Source organism: Salmo salar, chromosome 09, assembly GCF_965601325.2.
Source record: "Salmo salar chromosome 09, fSalSal1, whole genome shotgun sequence".
Taxonomy (NCBI): Eukaryota; Metazoa; Chordata; class Actinopteri; order Salmoniformes; family Salmonidae; genus Salmo; species Salmo salar.
Genome location: NC_138299.1, coordinates 131,083,568 through 131,105,156, shown reverse-complemented (window position 1 = coordinate 131,105,156; position 21,589 = coordinate 131,083,568). Strand labels below are relative to the sequence as shown.

Here is a 21,589-nt window from a genome sequence, read left to right as displayed (position 1 = left end):
AATGACGGCCTAAGAACAGTGGGTTAACTGCCTTGTTCAGGGGCAGAACAACAGATTTTTACCTTGTCAGCTCAGGGATTCGATCTTGCAGCCTTCCGGTTACTAGTCAAACGCTCTAACCACTAGGCTACCTGCCGCCCCAATAGGAAAATCTATATGTATATTACTCATATCTTAAACAACAAAAAATCGAATAAGACCCCATGCACTTAGAAGGTATCTCAATAGTGGAAACTCAACATGCATGTGGTTGTTGTCTTATCACTATCTTCTAGATCTGGTACAGATTATCCTATACTGCCATCTACTGGCTGGATGTTGTTATTGCTGCAGCTGTGGTTGCTGTTCGTAAATCCCAGATTGTCCTACTGTACTCCCCCTGGAACGACGCAGCACAATGAACAGGCTCTCAGATTGAGGAAGTGGTTTATTCACAGAATTGGCTTGGTGATGACCACTGTTAAAGGGTTGCTATACAGGAACAATGACCATTCCCTACCATCATCAGGCAAAAAAACGTGCTACTGGTGATGAATCCCGATCAAATTGGCTTCACATGTAGTCACTAAATCTTACATATCATTGGGTATCAATACATATTTTGCATAGCAACATACTTTCAATCTGTACTTTTTAATTCTCTCACAATAGAAATTTGGACAATTACATTCAGCAGATAGATACACTTACTCTGTTTCTATGATTAAAACTCGGTGTCCTAGAGGACAAACAAGTGTTCCACACAGCAATCATCTCATGTTTCTCTTGTGCGTTTTGCTTCTCTCTCTAGACCTGTCTGAATTACTGTGCTTCTCTCTCTAGACCTGTCTGAATCACTGCGCTTCTCTCTCTAGACCTGTCTGAATCACTCCGCTTCTCTCTCTAGACCTATCTGAATCACTGTGCTTCTCTCTCTAGACCTGTTAACTCACTGTCCTTCTCTTTCTAGACCTGCCAACTCACTGTGCTTCTCTCTCTAGATCTGCCAACTCACTGTGCTTCTCTCTCTAGATCTGCCAACTCACTGTGCTTCTCTCTCTAGACCTGTTAACTCACTGTGCTTCTCTCTCTCTAGACCTGCCAACTCACTGTGCTTCTCTCTCTAGACCTGCCAACTCACTGTGCTTCTCTCTCTAGACCTGCCAACTCACTGTGCTTCTCTCTCTAGACCTGCCAACTCACTGTGCTTCTCTCTCTAGACCTGTTAACTCACTGTGCTTCTCTCTCTAGACCTGCCAACTCACTGTGCTTCTCTCTCTAGACCTGTTAACTCACTGTGCTTCTCTCTCATGACCTGTTAACTCACTGTGCTTCTCTCTCTAGACCTGCCAACTCACTGTGCTTACACCAGGGGATGGAACCAAAATTATTTTCCAATTGTATCGTTATTAACAGAACCATTTTTTTTGTTCAGTTCCATTGTTCTGACCAGCAAAATAAAGTTCTGAACCGGTTTGAACCCCCAAACTAGTAGCAGTTTATATCGTTCCTTTCTGTTCCTTTTTAAACCTCTGCAATCATAGTTTTTTTTAAACATTTAACTCAACATTAAATGACTTTACCAATCAGTGCGGATATAGCAGCTTGCTATGGAGCGGGCAAGCGATAGTTGTTTACATGCATTGGACAGACAATTGTAGGGAGTGAGATGTGACTGAAATGTTGCGGTTGGGGAGAGAGTGAGAGGGTGGAGGAGGCTTGAAGTGCTGGGCAACTCGTTTTGAACTGCATGATTTTCAGGTTTTCAGTTCTGTTCCCTGAACCGGTTCCAACCCCTGGCTTACACACAGCAAGCTGAAAACTCAGGCGGCTCTGACAGCCACCGCCATAACACCTCTGTTCTGACATACATTCACAATGTATGGATTGTTTATAGTTAACAATAGCTTGAAAAAGTCTGTGCTGCCTAATGTTGGTAAGAGATCCAGAACTTAATTGCACTTGATCCATTGTGTTCAGGCCAATAATCATACTTTAAATAGGTAATTATTTTACTATCAACATATTAACATATTAACTGAAACAAGGCCAATTTTTTACAATAATAAAAAGCCATGAAAATGGCTGTTAATACTCTACCAAATACACAACCCTTTTCATAGTCCATTAAATGAGGACTCTACATGAACTGGCACACTGGCATAACAGTCATGGACAATAACACAATCAATCAACCAATCCATATGGTATAGCAGAATGCCTGGATAGCTTCTAGCTCCCCTCTCTGGTCCTCTGTAAAGTGTGTAGTATATTATGTCTACAACAGCACCAAGAACTACAGAATAGCTGAACACTAGATAGTTTGATAAAGAGAAATGGACTGGAGTGGACATGACTGTAGCCACATGTCCTTCTAGACACACATAGATTATATCTTCACATTACATGCATCATACAGCATGTCTTATTGAACATTCTAAAGCTGAGATTACATCTTTTCACTTAACTGTACAAGTTGTAATGAATTGGGTGCAATATAACTTCACACAAATAGATACCTAACTTGATGCATACATTTTCAAAATGAAGAATAATACATGGTATTTTGTTTTTATAGCGCTTTTCAAGGACCCAAAGTCATTATTATTATTATTATTTTCAAAATGTATGTTTAATCACATAAATACTTAAGATGCCCTATTTAGGGCGTATGAGGTCCCGTCAAGTTAAATGGAAGATTTTGATCTGTAGGTTAGTTGTGTTGCAGTGCTGTCCTGTTAGCAGGTTGGTTGGCCTGCAGTACTCACCTCCCAACACCAGGGGACCTCAGTGGACCATTATTCAGTATTTGCTGAAATAAGGCTTAACTATTGTATGTCTGTGTGGTGTCTTAAAAAGATATGGAGATACAGATTCTCTGCCTTAGTAACCTCTCAGGGCCAGAGCAGAACCCATCCAGAATACACCTTTAACCTTGACCCTAACCTCTACCCTTTAACGCTAACCCCACCCTAACTGATCTCTATGCATGGCTCTGACCCCAGTGTATCTTAGGGTTAACTGACACTGTAGCCGGAATGACAAATCAATGTTTAAGTAATTGGCAGGCATCTTGACAGACTGTTGTCGTGAATACAGGGACATGGGTTAGTGTTAGTACAGGGATACGTGCCCCTGTCCTTCCTCTGTCTCTCTCCATCCTCCTCTCCCCTCTCTCTTCCTTCGGGGTCTAGAAGGGGGAGGTGGGGGAGCGGACGGTGTCAGCGGAGCTAGGAGAGGTGGGGGAGGGGCTGGGGGAGTAATCTTCTGACTCTGAGGTAAAGTCAGCGGGAGAGAGGGCAGGGTTATTGGAGCTGTGGGCAGAGCTTTGTCTGGCACTGGTGGGGAAGCCAGTTGGTTGGGGGCCAGGGCGGGGCTTCAACCTCACATCCTGCTGGTGTCTTAGTCTGAAATCCTGCTGCTCCTTATCAAGAGGGGTGGTCTGAGAGGGAGAGGGGAGAGAGAAGGGGGGAGGGAGAGAGGAGGGAGAGAGAGGACAAAGAGAGAGAGGCAGAGAGAGAGGGGGAGAGAAGGGCAAATAGAGAGAATCAGAGAGAGAGGAGGGAGAGAGGCAGAGAGAGGGGGAGAGAGGAGGGGGGAGAAAGAGGACAAAAGGAGAGAGGCAGAGAGACATGGGGAGAGAAGGGCAAATAGAGAGAATCAGAGACAGGAGCGAGAGAGAGGCAGAGAGAGAGGAGAGAGAGAGGCAGAGAGAGAGGAGGGAGAGAGGCAGAGAGAGAGGAGGGATAAGAGGGCATGCATTAGATGTTAGGGTTACATGTGAAGAACCTAATGTTTTGGGCTGTACACATTCTGAACAGTCGTAAACACCTACACAGCCTTGAGTAAGAATGACTAAGGGGGATCCTTACTGTGATAATAACAGTGTGTGATGGTGTGGTGTGATGGTGTGGTGTGATGGTGTGTGTGTCCCTACTGTGATAACAGACACTCCAGCAGTGGTGCTGCAGGCTTTAGGACCAGTGTTGAAGTGTTTCTTAATCTTCCCAGCCACAGAGAGCTGCTGGTCGTTCACTAATCGCCCATCATCCTGGAACACAGACAGAACCTCTGATAGAGCTGGTCAAGGAACACACACACACAGACAGACAGACTAGACCTACCATATGTATGTTCTATGTAGTATGTTTTAGGTAGTATGTTTATGTAGTATGTTTCAGGTAGTATGTTTTAGGTAGTGTGTTTTAGGTAGTATGTTTTAGGTAGTATGTTTTAGGTACCATGTTTTAGGCAGTATGTTTTAGGCAGTATGTTTTAGGTACTATGTTTTAGGTACTATGTTTTAGGTAGTATGTTTTAGGTAGTATGTTTTAGGTACCATGTTTTAGGCAGTATGTTTTAGGCAGTATGTTTTAGGTATTATGTTTTATGTTCTATGTTTTAGGTAGTATGTTTTAGGTACAGTGTTTTAGGTACTATGTTTTAGGTAGTATGTTTTAGGTAGTATGTTTTAGGTAGTATGTTTTAGGTAGTATGTTTTAGGTACTCACATTGACCCAGGGGTGATCCAGAACCTGCAGAGCTGTGTATCTCTGTTCCACCTTCACCTGCAGCATCCCAGTAATCAGCTCCTACAATAAATCAATCAACTTGTTTATTTGTATTTCTTTTTTTACAAACATTTGTCACTAAGTGCAGGGATAGAACCATAGACCAACCTTAGCAGTGACAGACACGTTGTCCCAGGACGGTGAAGGGAAGTCTAATTGTCCCGTTAGAATCTGGTCCAACAGAATCTCCTGGTCCTCACTGCTCCTGGACAAACACATGAAAGCAAGTAATTATCATCAGTATTATAATGTGATTTTCTATCTGGGTATACTGAAATACCATGAGCAGCACACTAAAACTGACTTTAAAGGGTAATTTACACTTCAGCCGACATCAGAAGCTTTTACTATGAATGCAATCTCTGCAAACATATGGGAAAATGCCTTTAAACAGCTTATTGTCGGTTGTCTAGTGCGCTGAGCTAGAGCGTGCCTGGGATTCAATCCCGGCCTATGACAAATCAGACATAGAACAGTACTGACCCACTGAAGGGAGGGAAGCCACACAGCAGGATGTATGTGATCACTCCAGCTGCCCAGATATCAACCTTCAGCCCATACCTGTCGGGACAACACACACACCTCTTAGATGACAATACACACACCTGTCAGAGGACAATACACACACCTGTCAGAGGACAACACACACACCTGTCAGAGGACAACACACACACCTGTCAGAGGACAACACACACACCTGTTAGATGACAACACACACACCTGTCAGAGGACAACACACACCTGTAACACATAGACGTACCCTGTCTCTGCGATGATCTCAGGTGCTACATAGGTGGGGGTGCCACAGACCAGGTAGAGGAGTCCATCCACCAGGCTAGCCAAGCCAAAGTCCCCCAACTTCAGAGACTTACTACCATCCTGATGCTCATACACCTGGGACATACAGTGAAGCATAGGCCGGGATTCAATGGAGGGCGCGTTACAGACTTTTAAAGGTCATTTATGGTTGAGTCGACATGCGCAGCATTTTCCCTGAATGCGATCTCCCTGAACGTCAGGGGTTTAAAAGGTGCATTGTATGGTGTGCCGCACTTTAACACACCTTGAATCCCGGCTAGATATAAACAGAAATAAACAAACACACAAAAACATAATACACACACACACACGCACGCACACTCACCAGCAGGTTCTCAGGTTTGATGTCTCTGTGCACGATGTTGAGGCTGTGCAGGTACTTGATGGCACTGGCCAGGTTATAAAGCATCCCACTAGCATCTCTCTCTGTGTATTTACTAGAGGAAGTGATGGCATCAAACAGGTCACCCCCCTGTGGACCGATACACACATTATACCTCACAACACGCAGAGTTGTAATGAACAGTGTTGACCTACATGACTCTATCCCATAACAGGGTGTAATCTATGAAACGCATGACCAGGTACAGCGCATCTTGAGCAGCTTGCCAGGGTCTAAGCTCCGGACCACTCAGCCCACTGTCTGTGCCCTTTCCTCTCTGTATCCCTCAATAAACCTGTCTCCAAAATCTACTGTTCTTCTCGCTGTCCTGCCAACTCACCTTGACCAGCTCCATGACTAGGTAAAGCTCGCTGTAGGTGTCCATTTCCTCAATCAGTAGAACGATGTTGGGGTGTTTGACACGACGGAGGATGGACACCTCGTTCTGGATCATGTGCTCCTGGGGAATAACAACAAGTATTAATAGTATTCTTAATAGTACTGTAGTACAGGTAATAATAATATAATACTACTACTACTATCAAACTACTGGAGACCATGCATTCATTTTCAATGGGGGGAGGATACACAAGGAAATATTCAGCGACTTAACAGTCAGCTACTATGAGCTGAGCAAGTCCCATGTTAATGCAAATTGACAGTGGCGCGACCCCTCGATAACCAATCGGAAGAGGTAGGGTCTCACTAGCTCACTTTGACATCCTGCTTGATAGGCATTAGCGAATGTGATGTGTTCTGAAGATACACCCACAAAAAGAGAGCTCTGCGATTCCTTACTACTCTGTAGCTTTCGGTATAACTGGGCCGATACAGGAGTAGTTCTCACCTTTCCCCTACATTTGCCTTTGTTGATGATCTTCAGGGCGTATTCTCTGCCGGTACATCTCTCCACACACTCTCTGACCACAGCAAAGGTACCGTCACCTAAAGTCCTCCCCACCTTGTACCTCTCAGCGATGGACGGAGGGACGGAGGGACACTCATCACTCAGCAGGTTCAGCTCCGCTATCAAACCAGGCAAACAGGAGAGTTCGGTCATGTCTGCTACTGCACTCTCCACTCCACAGTCCCCAGATTAATAATGGCAAAATTAAATCTGTATCGAGGAAGATCAGTGCTATAGCGCAATTTACATTTAAAGGTAATTTCCAATTCAGCCGACAAATGCAGCGTTTACCATAAATGCAGTTTCCGTGAACGTGGGAACATTGCCTTTAAATGTCAGTCGCGATATAGTGCTGATCTTCTGCGTTATGGATTGAATCTAGGACTAAGTCTCTGTCCCATAGGCACCCTATCGCCTATACAGTGCACTACTTTTACTTACTTTGTTTACTGACTTTTTTTCTGCACTGGTCAAAAGCAGTGCACTATAAAGGGAATAGGGTGCAGTTTGGGACGCTACCAACGCCTTCTAGAGCATGGTCAATGGGAAGGCTGCCAATGCCTTCTAGAGCATGCTCAATGGGAAGGCTGCCCTTAAACATGTATACAGTATGTCCTCTCTCCTACCTTCACTACCTGCTCCGTCTCCCTCATCCATGGAACTACACACCTTGGTGGAGGCTAGAGACAGGGACGAGCCACTGTGTTGGGACCCCTGAGAGAGGGAGAGATCATATATGCTTTTTGAACACATGGATGTTGACAGTTTGGGCATCTATAGACTATCTCTGGGGGACTATCTATAAGGGACTATCTATAAGGGACTATCAATAGGGGACTATCAATGGAGGATTATATATAGGGGACAATATATAGGGGACTATCTATAGGGGACTATATATAGGGGACTCTCTATAGGGGACTATCTATAGGGGACTATATATATGGAACTATATATAGGGGACTATCTATATAGGACTATCTATAGGGGACTATCTATATGAGACTATCTATAGGGGACTATATATATGGGACTATATATAGGGGACTCTCTATAAGGGACTATATACAGTTGAAGTCGGAAGTTTACATACTCCACAAATTTCTTGTTAACAAACTACAGTTTTGGAAAGTCGGTTAGGACATCTACTTTGTGCATGACACAAGTAATGTTTCCAACAATTGTTTACAGACACATTATTTCACTTAAAATTCACTGTATCACAATTCCAGTGGGTCAAAAGTTTACATACACTAAGTTGACTGTGCATTTAAACAGCTTGGAAAATTCCAGAAAATGATGTCATGGCTTTAGAAGCTTCTGATAGGCTAATTGACATAATTTGAGTCAATTGGAGGTGTACCTGTGGATGTATTTCAAGGCCTACATTCAAATTCAGTTCCTCTTTGCTTGACATCATGGGAAAATCAAAAGAAATCTGCTAATACCTCAGAAAAACTATTGTAGAACTCCACAAGTCTGGTTCATCCTTGGGAGCAATTTCCAAATGCCTGAAGGTACCACGTTCATCTGTACAAACAATAGTACACAAGTATAAACACCATGGGACCACGCAGCTGTCATACCGCTCAGGAAGGAGATGCATTCTGTCTCCTAGAGATGAGCGTACTTTGGTGCGAAAAGTGCAAATCAATCCCAGAACAACAGCAAAGGACCTTGTGAAGATGCTGGAGGAAACGGGTACAAAAGTATCTATAGCTACAGTAAAACGAGTCCTATATCAACATAACCTGAAAGGCCGCTCAGCAAGGAAGAAGCCACTGCGCCTAAACCACCATAAAAAAGCCAGACTACGGTTTGCAACTGCACATGGGGGCAAAGATCGTACTTTTTGGAGAAATGTCCTTTGGTCTGATGAAAAAAAATGGAACTGTTCGGCCATAATGACCATTGTTATGTTTGGAGGAAAAAGGGGGAGGCTTGCAAGCCGAAGAACACCATCCCAACCATGAAGTACGGGGGGTGGCAGCATCATGTTGTGGGGGTGCTTTGCTGCAGGAGGGTCTGGTGCACTTCACAAAATAGATGGCATCATGAGGCAGAAAAATGTTGTGGATATATTGAAGCAACATCTCAAGACATCAGTCAGGAAGTTAAAATGGACAATCACCCCAAGCATACTTCCAAACTTGTGGCAAAATGGCTTAAGGACAACAAAGTCAAGGTATTGGAGTGGCCATCACAATGCCCTGACCTCAACCCTATAGAAAATGTGTGGGCAGAACAGAAAAAGTGTGTGCGAGCAAGGAGGCCTACAAACCTGACTCACACCAGCTCTGTCAGGAGGAATGGGCCAGAATTCACCCAACTTATGTGGGAAGCTTGTGGAAGGCTACCCAAAACGTTTGACCCAAGTTAAACAATTTAAAGGCAATGATACCAAATACTAATTGAGTGTATGTAAACTTCTGGCCCACTAGGAATGCGATGAAAGAAATAAAAGCTGAAATAAATCATTCTCTCTACTATTATTCTGACATTTCACATATAGGGGGCTCTCTATAGGGGACTCTATAGGGGACTATATATAGGGGACTATCTATAGACTATCTGTAGGATACTATGGTCTCTGTTCAATCAGATCCGTTTTAGCCGACATCCGCATAGTGGTGTTGTTGGCGGTGTCGGAGGTGGAACTGCGTTAGAGCTGTCAAATCTACAAGTGACTCCTAGAATTATACCGAAAGGGGACTTTGCTCTTGGCTGCATGGAGTTGCATTAAGAGAAATCCCATGCAGCCTTGTTTACAAGTTCAAACACTGGAATGTGAGATGTAATCTACACCTTGATTAGGCTGATAGAAATCCTCATTATTATGTTTAATGATTTTCAATTTCAGCGTCATTATTTCTGTAGGCTATAGCCTACACTTTCTCATTCTGAGCTTCTAATGGGAGTGGGACGTGTGTGACTTTGTGACAATGATCAAGAGCAGCTGCTCACCGATTTGACAGCTCCAATGCAGTTACACCTCCAATACCGCCCAAAACATCAGCTATGTGGGTGCCAGCTATAACCGGTTAACGCTTGATCCGATTGAATATAGGCTTATGTTAATAAAGCGTTGTGATTATATTAGTAAAGCATTGTGTGGTCCTACCCTGCGTCGTTGGAGGCTGGCAGGACTGGTAGGAGACGGGCTGGGGGACTTCCCTGAGCGAGGAGTCGACAGCTGACTGCCTGCTGTCCCATTGGCTACAGTACAGACACAAGAGGTTAGAGGTCAGAGAAAGACACTGCTCATTCAGTTGGTTGCTGATAAGAAGGGCAAACACACATTGCAAAAAAAATACAGATGTTGATTCTGCAGGTGACTTATGCACCCACGCACGCATGCACAAAAACAGACACACACTCACAGGGCCATACCTGAACCTGAGCTTCGGCGTGAGCCTCCTCCTCTGGGTGAGTAGCGTCCCAGCAGAGAGGAGATCCGACCGTATGACGTCGACTTCACCACCCTACACTCTGGAGGGAGAGGACACACGGTCAGATATCACACACACACACACACCTATACACACACACACACCTATACACACACACACACACACACACACACACACACACACACACACACACACACACACACACACACACACACACACACACACACACACACACACACACACACACACCTAATTACTCCCGTGACATTCTAATTTAAATGTTATTGTACTGTTATCATAACTATCTCACCACTCTCATCTAAGAGGAAGTCATCTTGGTAGCGAAACTTCTCTGGACCACAGGCCATAAAGATGTCATCATCACCAAAGAAGTCCTGAAGGCATGTCACCTGGAAAAGACCGACAGTTAGACAGTGTCAGTCACCTGGAACATGGATACCACAAATAACTAGTCTTCACATGACTTATTCATTATTGATATGACACAGACAGGTAGCCTGGGTACCAGACCTGTTTGTGCTATCATTCCAATCATTGCCACTCCTTGTCATATGCCACACTTCTGATGGTGTTTGACCTATGACAAGGAGTGGCAAGGATTAGAATGATAGCACAAATAGGTCTGGTACAGAGACTAACAGACTGGGTCTATCTCTCTCTGAACAGTACTTCCTCCCCTTCCCCGTTTAATCTGAGCCTAGAAGAAAGTCTTTGTCCTCCCTCCCCGTGTCCCTCCCACTCCTCTCTCCCACCTTCCCTGTATCCCTCCCCCTTCCCTGCACCCCCTCCTCTCTCACCCTTCCCTGTATCCCCCTCCTCTCCCCCTTCCCTGTATCCCTCCCCCTCCTCTCTCCCCCTTCCCGCATTCCTCCCTATCCTCTCTTCTTCCCCTTCCCTTTATCTCTCCCCCTACTCACTCCCCGCTTCTCCCACCTCCTCACCCCCTCCGTATCCCTCCACTCTCCCTGCTCGCCCTGCCCCCTAACTGTTAGAACTGTTAAGACTCCATGGATTGAGGAGGAATTGAAAAACTGTATGGTTGAAAGAGATGGGGAAAAAGGAGTGGCTAATAATTCTGGCTGCACATCTGACTAGCTGACTTACCGCAAATTGAGAAATGCTGTGACTAAACTCAACAAAAAGAAGATTAAACTGTAATATGAAGCCAAGATCAATGGTATAAAGAATGATGGAAAAACCCTTTGGAGTACTTTAAATGAAATTATGGGCAGAAAGACTAATTCAACTCCATGTTTTATCTAATCAGGTGGCTTATTCATCACAAAACCATTTGATGTTGCCAAATATTTTAATTATTATTTCATTAGCAAAGTGGACAGACTTAGAATGGAAATGCCAACAATGAACAGTGAGCCATCATACTCATGCATTAAAAAATGAAAAATTGAAAAAGCATTGTAAGTTTGAATTTTGTAAAGTTAGTGTGGGAGAGGTGGAGAAATTATTGTTATCGATCAATAATGACAAACCTCCTGGCATTGACAACTTAGATGGAGAGATGCTGAGGATGGTAGCTGACTCTATAGCCTATCTGTCATATCTTTAATCTGAGCCTAGTGTAAAGTCTTTGTCCTCAGGCCTGGAGGGAAGCCAAAGTCATTCCGCTACCCAAGAGTAGTAAAGTGGCCTTTACTGTTTCTAACAGCAGACCTATCCGCTTGCTGCCAGCTCTTAGCAAACTGTTGGAAAAAATTGTGTTTGACCGAATACAATGCCATTTCTCTGTAAACAAATTAACAACAGACTTCAGCATGCTTATATAGAAGGGCATTCAACATGTACTGCACTGACACAGATGACTGATGATTGGTTGAAAGAAATTGATAATAAGATTGTGGGAGCTGTGCTGTTAGATTTCAGTGCAGCCTTTGACATTATTGACCATAACCTGTTGTTGAGAAAACATATGTGTTAGCGCTTTTAAACCTCTGCCATATTGTGGATTCAGAGCTATCTATCTAATAGAACTCAGTGTTTTCTTTAATGTAATCTTCTCTAATGTCAAACGTGTAAAGTGTGGTGTACCGCAGGGCAGCTTCTAGGCCCTCTACTATTTAATATTTTTACCAATGACCTGCCACTGGCATTAAACAAAGCATGTGTGTCCATGCATGCTGATGATTCAACCATATATGCATCAACAACCACAGCTAATGAAGTCACTGAAACCCTTGACAAAGAGTTGCAGTCTGTTTTGGAATGGGTGGCCAGTAATAAACTGGTTTTGACCATCTCTAAAACGAAGAGCATAGTATTTGGTACAAATCATTCCCTAAGTTCTAGACCTCAGCTGAATCTGGTAATGAATGGTGTGGCTGTTGAACAAGTTCAGGAGACTGAATTACTTGGTGTTAACTTAGATTGTAAACTGTCATGGTCAAAACGTATAGATTGTAAAGATGGGGAGAGGTCTGTCCGTAATTAAGATATGCTCTGCTTTTTTGACACCACACTACAAAAAGCAAATCCTGCAGGCTCTAGTTTTGTCTTATCTTGATTATTATTCAGTTGTGTGGTCGAATGCTGCAAGAAAAGACCTAGTTAGGCTGCAGCTGGCCCCGAACAGAGTGGTACGTCTTGCTCGTCATTGTAATCAGAGGTCTAATATTAATACTATGCATGCCCGTCTCTCTTGGCTAAGAGTTGAGAAGAGACTGACTGCATCACTTTATAAGAAACAATGTGCTGAAAATTCCAAAATGTTTGTATAGTCAACAGCTCTGACACACACACTTACCCCACCAGACATGCCACCAGGGGTCTTTTCACAGTCCCCAAATCCAGAACAAATTCAAGAAAGCGTACAGTATTATATTGAGCCATTATTGCATGGAACTCTGTTCCATCTCAAATTGCTCAAAATGAACATGGTTTCAAAAAACAGATAAAGCAACACAATGCCCCTATTTAACTAGGCAAGTCAGTTAACAACACATTCTTATTTTCAATGACAGCCTAGAGACAGTGGGTTAACTGCCTTGTTCAGGGGTAGAGCAATAGATTTGTACCTTGTCAGCTCGGGGATTCGATCTTGCAACCTTTCGGTTACTAGTCCAACACTCTAACCACTAGGCTACACTGCCGCCCTGTGCCTAGATAGTTTTTGTGTATGTTTTGATATGTAGGCTACGTGTGCCTTTTTAAAATTGATGGAGTTCTGTCCTTGAGCTGTTCTTGTCTATTAATGTTCTGTAATATGTCATGTTTCATGTTTTGTGTGGAACCCAGGAAGAGTAGCTGCTGCTTTCGTAACAGCTAATGGGGATCCTAATAAAAAAATATATATATAAAAAATACCCCCTCCTCCCCACCTCCTCTCCGTCCTCAACTTCCCCACCTCGCCCTCTCCTCTCACCCCCTCCCTACTTCTCCCACCTCCTCACCCCTCCCCCATATCCCTCCTCCTCGCTCCCTGACCCCCACCTCCTCTCCCCCTCCCCGTCTTCACCCTCCCCACCCCATCTTCACCCTCCCTGCCTTCTCCTCCCTCCCTCCCCCAGACAGTCATATAGGCCTAAAGTAAAGCATGCTGTCCTAGTGGATGTACACAAAAAATACTGACTCATACTTACAACATTCCCACTGGAATTAAATGCCTCCCACTCAGAGACAGTCTTTCCAGAGACAGGCTGTTTCAGAGACAGACTTTTTCAAAGACAAGCAACTGACAGGCTGTACGGCAGGAGGTAGCCTAGCAGTTAAGGGTGTTGGGCTAGTAACCGAAAGGTTGCTGGTTTGAGTCCCGGAGCCGCCTAGGTAAAAAATCTGTTGTGCCCTTAAGCAAGGCACTTAACCCTAATTAAGAGTGTCTGCTAAATTATTTAAATGTAATGTTTCAAAGAAAGCCTATTGGCAGGCTAGTATCTGTCTTAGATCTGTTCATTCATTATTGAGAGACATTAGACAGACTGCTACAGTATGTCAACATGGGGAATGTATTCATATCAATAACAGATACAAGTAGTCAGGTTGAATATGATTACATGAGCAATCAGTAACAGAATATTAACTTACTGTAACACTAATCAAACAGACTAAGTAATCATACCACTATGCGTCTGGATATCTGAAATGAGCCAATAACCAGTATGTAAATCTCACTGGGTGTTTATGAAGAGCTGAGCAGAGTTCCAGCAGGCTGCTATATTACTACAGCTGCATCCCAAATGGCACCCTATTCCCAAATTAAAAGTAGTGCACTATATAGGGAATAGGGTATCATTTAGGACATAAGCCTGCAGCTGCAGTGGAGGAGATAAATTATGACTGGCTTCCGAGCTGCAAGTCAGCACAACTGTATATAGCTCCATTACTGTCCTGTAGAAGCTCCCTAACCCACAGTTACTGTGGAGTCAGACACTTAGCAACACTACATGAAGCAACGCTCAATTCATCACTCAGCTTACAGTACTCACATTAGTCCAGTATTCTCAGCCATAAGTGGCTGTATTTTCACCCCAGACAGATCACGTCAACAGTTCAACTTCACAGCTGATGTTCAGAAAACTTTTTAGTGCTAGGCCGGGATTCAATCTGTAAAACGCTGTCAACAATTAGGTTTTTAAAGGCAATGTCACCACGTTTGCAGATGTTGCATTTGTAGTAAACGCTGTAGACCGGCTCATTTAGAAATTGCTTTTAAATTGCACATTGTTGACAGTCGCGATCGGATTGAATCACGATCCTTGTCTGGCACTGTCTGAACAACGGCAGAGTCCCTTTCCCAGTAAAAGGAATTGCTTTACTGTGCAGTAATAGCACAGTAATAAGACAGCAATAACACAGCTATAACAGTAATAACACAACAGCATCATCTGATCTGTCCATCCATGTTAGGAGACGAGAGGTGCTGAAGCCAAACATCGACAGGCAATAAACCTCAGGCAGCAGTGACATCTCTACCACATCTGTGAGGCGCGCCGCGCGAGCGTGTGTGTGTGTGTGGATTGATTGCACAATCACCAATGAGAGGCCCAATCAAGGTCAACAGGCACACACACACACGCCTAACAGTGAAACACCAGTCAGACAGAGTTGCCAAGCACTGTATAGTATAGTAGACCAACCCTGATACCCACTGTATAGAACTGTACTCTATAGCCCAACCCTGATACCCACTGTATAGAACTGTACTCTATAGCCCAACCATGATACCCACTGTATAGAACTGTACTATATAGCCCAACCCTGATACCCACTGTATAGAACTGTACTCTATAGCCCAACCCTGATACCCACTGTATAGAACTGTACTCTATAGCCCAACCCTGATACCCACTGTATAGAACTGTACTCTATAGCCCAACCCTGTACTCTATAGCCCAACCATGATACCCACTGTATAAAACTGTACTCTATAGCCCAACCTTGATACCCACTGTATAGAACTGTACTCTATAGTCCAACCCTAAAATCCATTAGTTTCACTTAGCAGCACAGAGAGCATATTGGCCTCATAAACCAACAACTGGAGAAACAATGATATTGACCCGCAAGTGTGTGACTGGAAAACTCTTGTCAATACATTCTAATTCTACCATAATTATTTAATGAGACAGTGAAGTTAAACTGAACCGGATGAACAGGATGAACCGCAGACATTACAGATGAATCCCTGAATGCATTTCATCTGCATGATATTGATGATAGAATATACAGCTACTATCTCCGATCATGTCTGGGTCATACGAGTACCCTGCACCATTCTCTAGCCTTCTTCAATAGCACTGACATACTGTTCTGCAACACTGAGCCACACACACAACATTCCCACTGCACCACTCTGCCGCAGAGGCTGTTCCATAGCAACCAGCCCAGGCAACCAGATCACCATAGAAACCGTCCAGGAGAGAAAAAAGGAAAACTACATCGGAGTTTCTTTGATAGAACCTATATAAGAGAGGAGAGACTGACTACTAATAGGCATATCACAACTACACAACATGTTTCCCAACTCTGCTTGCATCTTTCTCATTCACTTCTCCTATTTACTCTCTCTAGGGGCTGAGTCACTGGCCTACTGGTGCTCTTCTATGCCGTCCCTAGGAGGGGTGCGTCACTTGAGTGGGTTGAGTCACTGACGTGGTCTTCCTGTCTGGGTTGGCGCCCCCCCCGGGGATGTGCCATGGCGGAGATCTTTGTGGGCTATACTCGGCCTTGTCTCAGGATGGTAAGTTGGTGGTTGAAGATATCCCTCTAGTGGTGTGGGGGCTGTGCTTTGGCAAAGTGGGTGGGGTTATACCTTATATCCTGCCTGTTTGGCCCTGTCCGGGGGTATCATCGGATGGGGCCACAGTGTCTCCTGACCCCTCCTGTCTCAGCATCCAGTATTTATGCTGCAGTAGTTTATGTGTCGGGGCTAGGGTTAGTCTTTTATATCTGGAGTATTTCTCCTGTCTTATCTGGTGTCCTGTGTGAATTTAAGTATGCTCTCTTTAATTCTCTCTTTCTCTCTTTCTTTCTTTCTCTCTCTCGGAGGACCTGAGCCCCAGGACCATGCCTCAGGACTACCTGGCATGATGACTCCTTGCTGTCCCCAGTCCACCTGGCCGTGCTGACCTGTTGCACCCTCGACAACCACTGTGATTACTATTATTTGACCATGCTGGTCATTTATGAACATTTGAACATCTTGGCCATGTTCTGTTAAAATCTCCACCTGGCACAGCCAGAAGAGGACTGGCCACCCCTCATAGCCTGGTTCCTCTCTAGGTTTCTTCCTAGGTTTTGGCCTTTCTAGGGAGTTTTTCCTAGCCACCGTGCTTCTACACCTGCATTGCTTGCTGTTTGGGGTTATAGGCTGGGTTTCTGTACAGCACTTTGAGATATCAGCTGATGTAAGAAGGGCTATATAAATACATTTGACTTGAAATTTGATTAGTAATCCTGAGTTCAGGACTCTGTGTGTTAAAGGGCTGTGTTCATGGGATTTATACCATATAGTCATCTGGTCATAAAGGCTATATTTCAAAAAGATGTAAAGATCATCCATTGGTCAATGTGTGAAAATGTCTCAGTGAAACTGTGCTCCTGAAACTCCTACTGACTTGGTTAATAAAGGATGTCAAACACAACAGACTGAGCCCAGAAACCTACTTCCAACTCTGCTAATTACCTTATAGCCCATACCTCTGAGTCTGTGGGGAAAGCTAAGCCTGAGAACCAGGCATTAACTTCGCTAATAAAACAGTCATTCATAACCTACCAGCTTCCCGTCCACGGTGTACAGTCTCTTGACGACCCCAGAGTCCATCTTGATGGCATCTGTGATGTCAGAGAGGACCTGTTCGAAGGAGTGGGCCGTCTTTTTGTTGAGGAGGATGCGGACGGCCTTACGAGGCTTCACCCCGCTCCGGATGATGGTGACCAGTTTGGGCCGGATGAAGTCCTTACTCTCCCTGGTCTCCGGGGCCCCAGCCTTGGCACTGCCCAGGGAGGGGGGGCCACGTGCAGAGGCAGCTGTCTTCACCCCAACTGACCAGTTGGGGTTGACATTCTTAGTGTAGTCCAGCTTCCTGTATGGCTCTATGGAGCCACACACATAGCTCTCTCCTGCAGGTAGGCAACATTCAGAGATAGGCCTACGTGGTCACAGCAACCATAGACTCACCTCACTGCATGCACCATGGAATGAAACAGCTATGAGATTTCAATTATAGAGTTTACAGACCTACTGGAAATATATTTGCCTATCAGCCTACTGGAGCAGGTTACTCACTGTACAGTGGGAAACCCAGACAAATTCACAATTTATTTTGATCTTAGACTTCTACTGTCCCATCCGTTAGGGTTAGCTCCTCAATACTGTCTCATCCCATCCGTTAGGGTTAGCTTCTCAATACTGTCTCATCCCATCCCTTAGGGTTAGCTTCTCAATACTGTCTCATCTCATCCCTTAGGGTTAGCTTTTCAATACTGTCCCATCCAATCCCTTAGGGTTAGCTTCTCAATACTGTCTCATCCCATCCCTTAGGGTTAGCTTCTCAATACTGTCCCATCCAATCCCTTAGGGTTAGCTTCTCAATACTGTCTCATCCCAATCCCTTAGGGTTAGCTTCTCAATACTGTCCCATCCAATCCCTTAAGTTTAGCTCCTCAATACTGTCCCATCCCATCCCTTAGGGTTAGCTTCTCAATACTGTCCCATCCAATCCCTTAGGGTTAGCTTCTCAATACTGTCTCACCCCATCCCTTAGGGTTAGCTTCTCAATACTGTCTCATCCCATCCCTTAGGGTTAGCTTCTCAATACTGTCCCATCCAATCCCTTAAGTTTAGCTCCTCAATACTGTCCCATCCAATCCCTTAGGGTTAGCTTCTCAATACTGTCTCACCCCATCCCTTAGGGTTAGCTTCTCAATACTGTCCCATCCAATCCCTTAGGGTTAGCTTCTCAATACTGTCCCATCCCATCCGTTAGGGTTAGCTTCTCAATACTGTCCCATCCAATCCCTTAGGGTTAGCTTCTCAATACTGTCTCATCCCATCCCTTAGGGTTAGCTTCTCAATACTGTCCCATCCAATCCCTTAGGGTTAGCTTCTCAATACTGTCCCATCCAATCCCTTAAGTTTAGCTCCTCAATACTGTCCCATCCAATCCCTTAGGGTTAGCTTCTCAATACTGTCTCACCCCATCCCTTAGGGTTAGCTTCTCAATACTGTCCCATCCAATCCCTTAGGGTTAGCGCCTCAATACTGTCTCATCCCATCCCTTAGGGTTAGCTTCTCAATACTGTCCCATCCCATCCCTTAGGGTTAGCTTCTCAATACTGTCTCATCCCATCCCTTAGGGTTAGCTTCTCAATACTGTCCCATCCAATCCCTTAGGGTTAGCTTCTCAATACTGTCTCATCCCATCCCTTAGGGTTAGCTTCTCAATACTGTCCCATCCAATCCCTTAGGGTTAGCTTCTCAATACTGTCCCATCCCATCCCTTAGGGTAGGGTTATTAAGGGTTAGCTTACCTTCCTCCAGCTGCTCCATGCCCAATATCTTCTTGGTCCCGTCAATAGAGTAGATGGTCCTGACCCCCTGGGGCAAGTTCACATTATCTGACAGGGAGCGGGTCAGATCGGCTAACAGGGCGTCTATAGACCGAAACCTGTCCTGGGAAATAGCGTAGACAATCCCTTTGAAGTAGCGGTCTCCGTTGCGGTAAAAGCGGACCTTCTTGGCCTTCTTCTCCGAGGCCAGGGACTGCAGTGTCCGGGTCCTGTACAGGCTACAGTGGGCACTGTGAGTGGGGCTCGGCAGCCCGTTGTTCCTGGAGCCTCTGCGGGTGTTTCTCTGGGCTTTCTCCCGCTCGTCAAAGTGCTCCAGCTCCATTACTGTAGTGGTGTTACACAGAAAGAGACAAATCAGGGAGGGGAGCATTATGGACGAGAACATTTTAACCTCAAGCATATTTTCCTTTGCAGAATAAACAAGCCATCCTTTAGTTTTAGTTGAATGCCATATAGGCCTACTGGAGAGAGTAGAATCAATTGGATTTTAGCATGAACTCTGAGGACAGGGCCGACATTCAGTGGTGCTGAATGGACAGCGCCGCAGGTGCGGTTCTACTAGCTAGCAGCTAGCTAGTCTGACAGTTAGGCTATAGCGGTGGCAGTAGTCAGAATGAACTCCCCGGTGACAGCGTGACAGCGCCGCTGGCTAGCCAGATAGAATTCTGCTGTTTGTGGGCAGTTTGTCACATACTAGCTCTTTCTGAGGGACATAAAATCTGATTGTAGGCTATAACACGCTCGCACATGTCATGCTCTCTAGTTTCGTCCACCACCCAATTGGCACTGTGATTCTAATCAAATGTCATGTTTGTTTTGATCATATTCATTTCTGACAATATAACCCAAGCTATTGTTAAATGACACGAAAGAACACATTATGGCATCTTAAAATATGTTTTGGGCAAATAATTGCTTACCTTTAATTGAAGTCTGATGCAGTCAACCGCGTCAATTTTTAGCAATTGCATATAGCAGCTCTCCAATAGACTGTGTCAGTGCTGATATGTGTAGTATAATGGCCCGAGCGATAGAAAAAGCATCCGTCCCTTTGTTGCCCTGTGATTGAGCAAGTGTACGCTGCAAGAGCTGCAGCTGGTTTCTGTGTCCTAAGCAGTGATTTCCAGATGGCCGTCCCTCATTGACATGCAGGCCTTCCGAGGGAAGCACCAAGCATCTCACCTCGCGAATGCTCCCTCCTCTCTCATCTTCTCTCCTCCCCTCTAGATGCGCTGAAACAAGGGGCGTGGTGCAGGCGGTCATTACACTGCTAGCCCCTCAGTGCACTAACTGCACTGACAGACACGAGGATTTTCAGCAACATTCTTGTTGATAACGCAGATACATACAGGTTTATGTGGCAAAATCCCTTTTCTCTTGACAATGCAGGGTAGCTTAGAGTTATAGACCCCCTCCACCCATAATCAGTGGAGTATTCCAGATGAGTGTCCCAAATGTAATGGCAGCCTATTCCCTATATAGTGCACTACTTTTGACCAGTGCATAAGGGTCTGGACAAAAGTAGTGCAGTAGGAAATAAGGTGCCATTTGGTAAGCAACATGAGCATCTATATGCTGGTGCTGAGGAGGATGTCTAGCAGTGTCTGCATTAGTGTACCATACTGCATGCACAAACACAGGGCAACCAAACACAAACCTGTCTGTAACAACCTAATAATGATAAAGCTGTACATACACAGAGAGGGTGAGAGAGGGAGAGAGAAGTGGAGAGAGAGAGAGAGAGAGAGAGAGAGAGAGAGAGAGAATGAACAGAGCTGATTGTCAGATCATTAACAACACCCTCAGGTTATGTACAGTACCAGTATTGATGATTGGGCAGACAGATGGAAAATACAGTTGTGACATGATTGGTTGTCTAACTCAGGAGGTAGTGGTATGAGGAGACAGAGAGCTGTAATGTTGTCTAACTCAGGAGGTAGTGGGAATGGGGAGACAGAGAGCTGTAATGTTGTCTAACTCAGGAGGTAGTGGTATGAGGAGACAGAGAGCTGTAATGTTGTCTAACTCAGGAGGTAGTGGTATGGGAGACAGAGAGCTGTAATGTTGTCTAACTCAGGAGGTAGTGTTATGAGGAGACAGAGAGCTGTAATGTTGTCTAACTCAGGAGGTACGGTAGAGAGATTAATGTTAAATTCTCTGGCAACAGCTCTGGTGGACATTCCTGCAGTCAGCATGCCAATTGCATGCTCCCTCAAATATCTACCCCCCGAATATCGGGATATCCAACTGGTAGTTACAGTCTTGTCCCATCACTGCAACTCATGTACGAACTCGGGAGAGGTGAAGGTCGAGAGCCGTGTGACTTCCGAAACACAACCCTGCCAAGCCGCACTGCTCGCTTAACCTGGAAGCCAGCTGCACCAATGTCTCAGAGGAAACACCAAACACACCTGAGGAAAGAACAAATACAACTGGTGACATGAGTCAGTGACAGTAGAGCGCAATGGGACAAGGACAT

At 44.8% G+C, this 21,589-nt stretch overlaps 1 protein-coding gene across 2 annotated transcripts; it reads right to left on the bottom strand.

Moving 5' to 3' along the window:
• Nucleotides 1-409: 409 nt before the first annotated feature.
• On the bottom strand, nucleotides 410-20,451 carry LOC106612896 (serine/threonine-protein kinase DCLK1). Of its 2 annotated transcripts, none has more exons than XM_014214542.3 (16): nucleotides 20,031-20,451; nucleotides 19,072-19,434; nucleotides 17,315-17,661; nucleotides 10,379-10,478; nucleotides 10,049-10,147; nucleotides 9,780-9,874; nucleotides 7,285-7,372; nucleotides 6,599-6,777; nucleotides 6,092-6,211; nucleotides 5,695-5,841; nucleotides 5,311-5,444; nucleotides 5,034-5,111; nucleotides 4,659-4,755; nucleotides 4,491-4,571; nucleotides 3,917-4,030; nucleotides 410-3,421 (listed from the first exon to the last, which is right to left on the bottom strand). In XM_014214542.3, exons 2-16 carry the CDS (start codon nucleotides 19,430-19,432, stop codon nucleotides 3,170-3,172), a joined length of 2,292 nt encoding a protein of 763 aa, XP_014070017.3. In that variant the 5' UTR covers nucleotides 19,433-19,434; nucleotides 20,031-20,451; the 3' UTR covers nucleotides 410-3,169. The 2 variants fall into 2 exon arrangements, with proteins under 2 accessions (XP_014070017.3, XP_014070018.3); XM_014214543.3 differs by having other exon boundaries at nucleotides 4,659-4,749.
• Between the last annotated feature and the right edge of the window lie 1,138 nt (nucleotides 20,452-21,589).

Excerpts from the sequence above, each read along its gene's own strand:
- LOC106612896 (XM_014214542.3), bottom strand. The coding sequence starts at position 19,432 with ATGGAGCTGGAGCACTTTGACGAGCGGGAGAAAGCCCAGAGAAACACC. Across the intron at positions 6,778-7,284 it reads AGACGGAGCAGGTAGTGAAG|CGGAGCTGAACCTGCTGAGT; the intron begins GTAGGAGAGAGG and ends CTGGTTTGATAG. Across the intron at positions 5,445-5,694 it reads TCAAACCTGAGAACCTGCTG|GTGTATGAGCATCAGGATGG; the intron begins GTGAGTGTGCGT and ends TGTATGTCCCAG.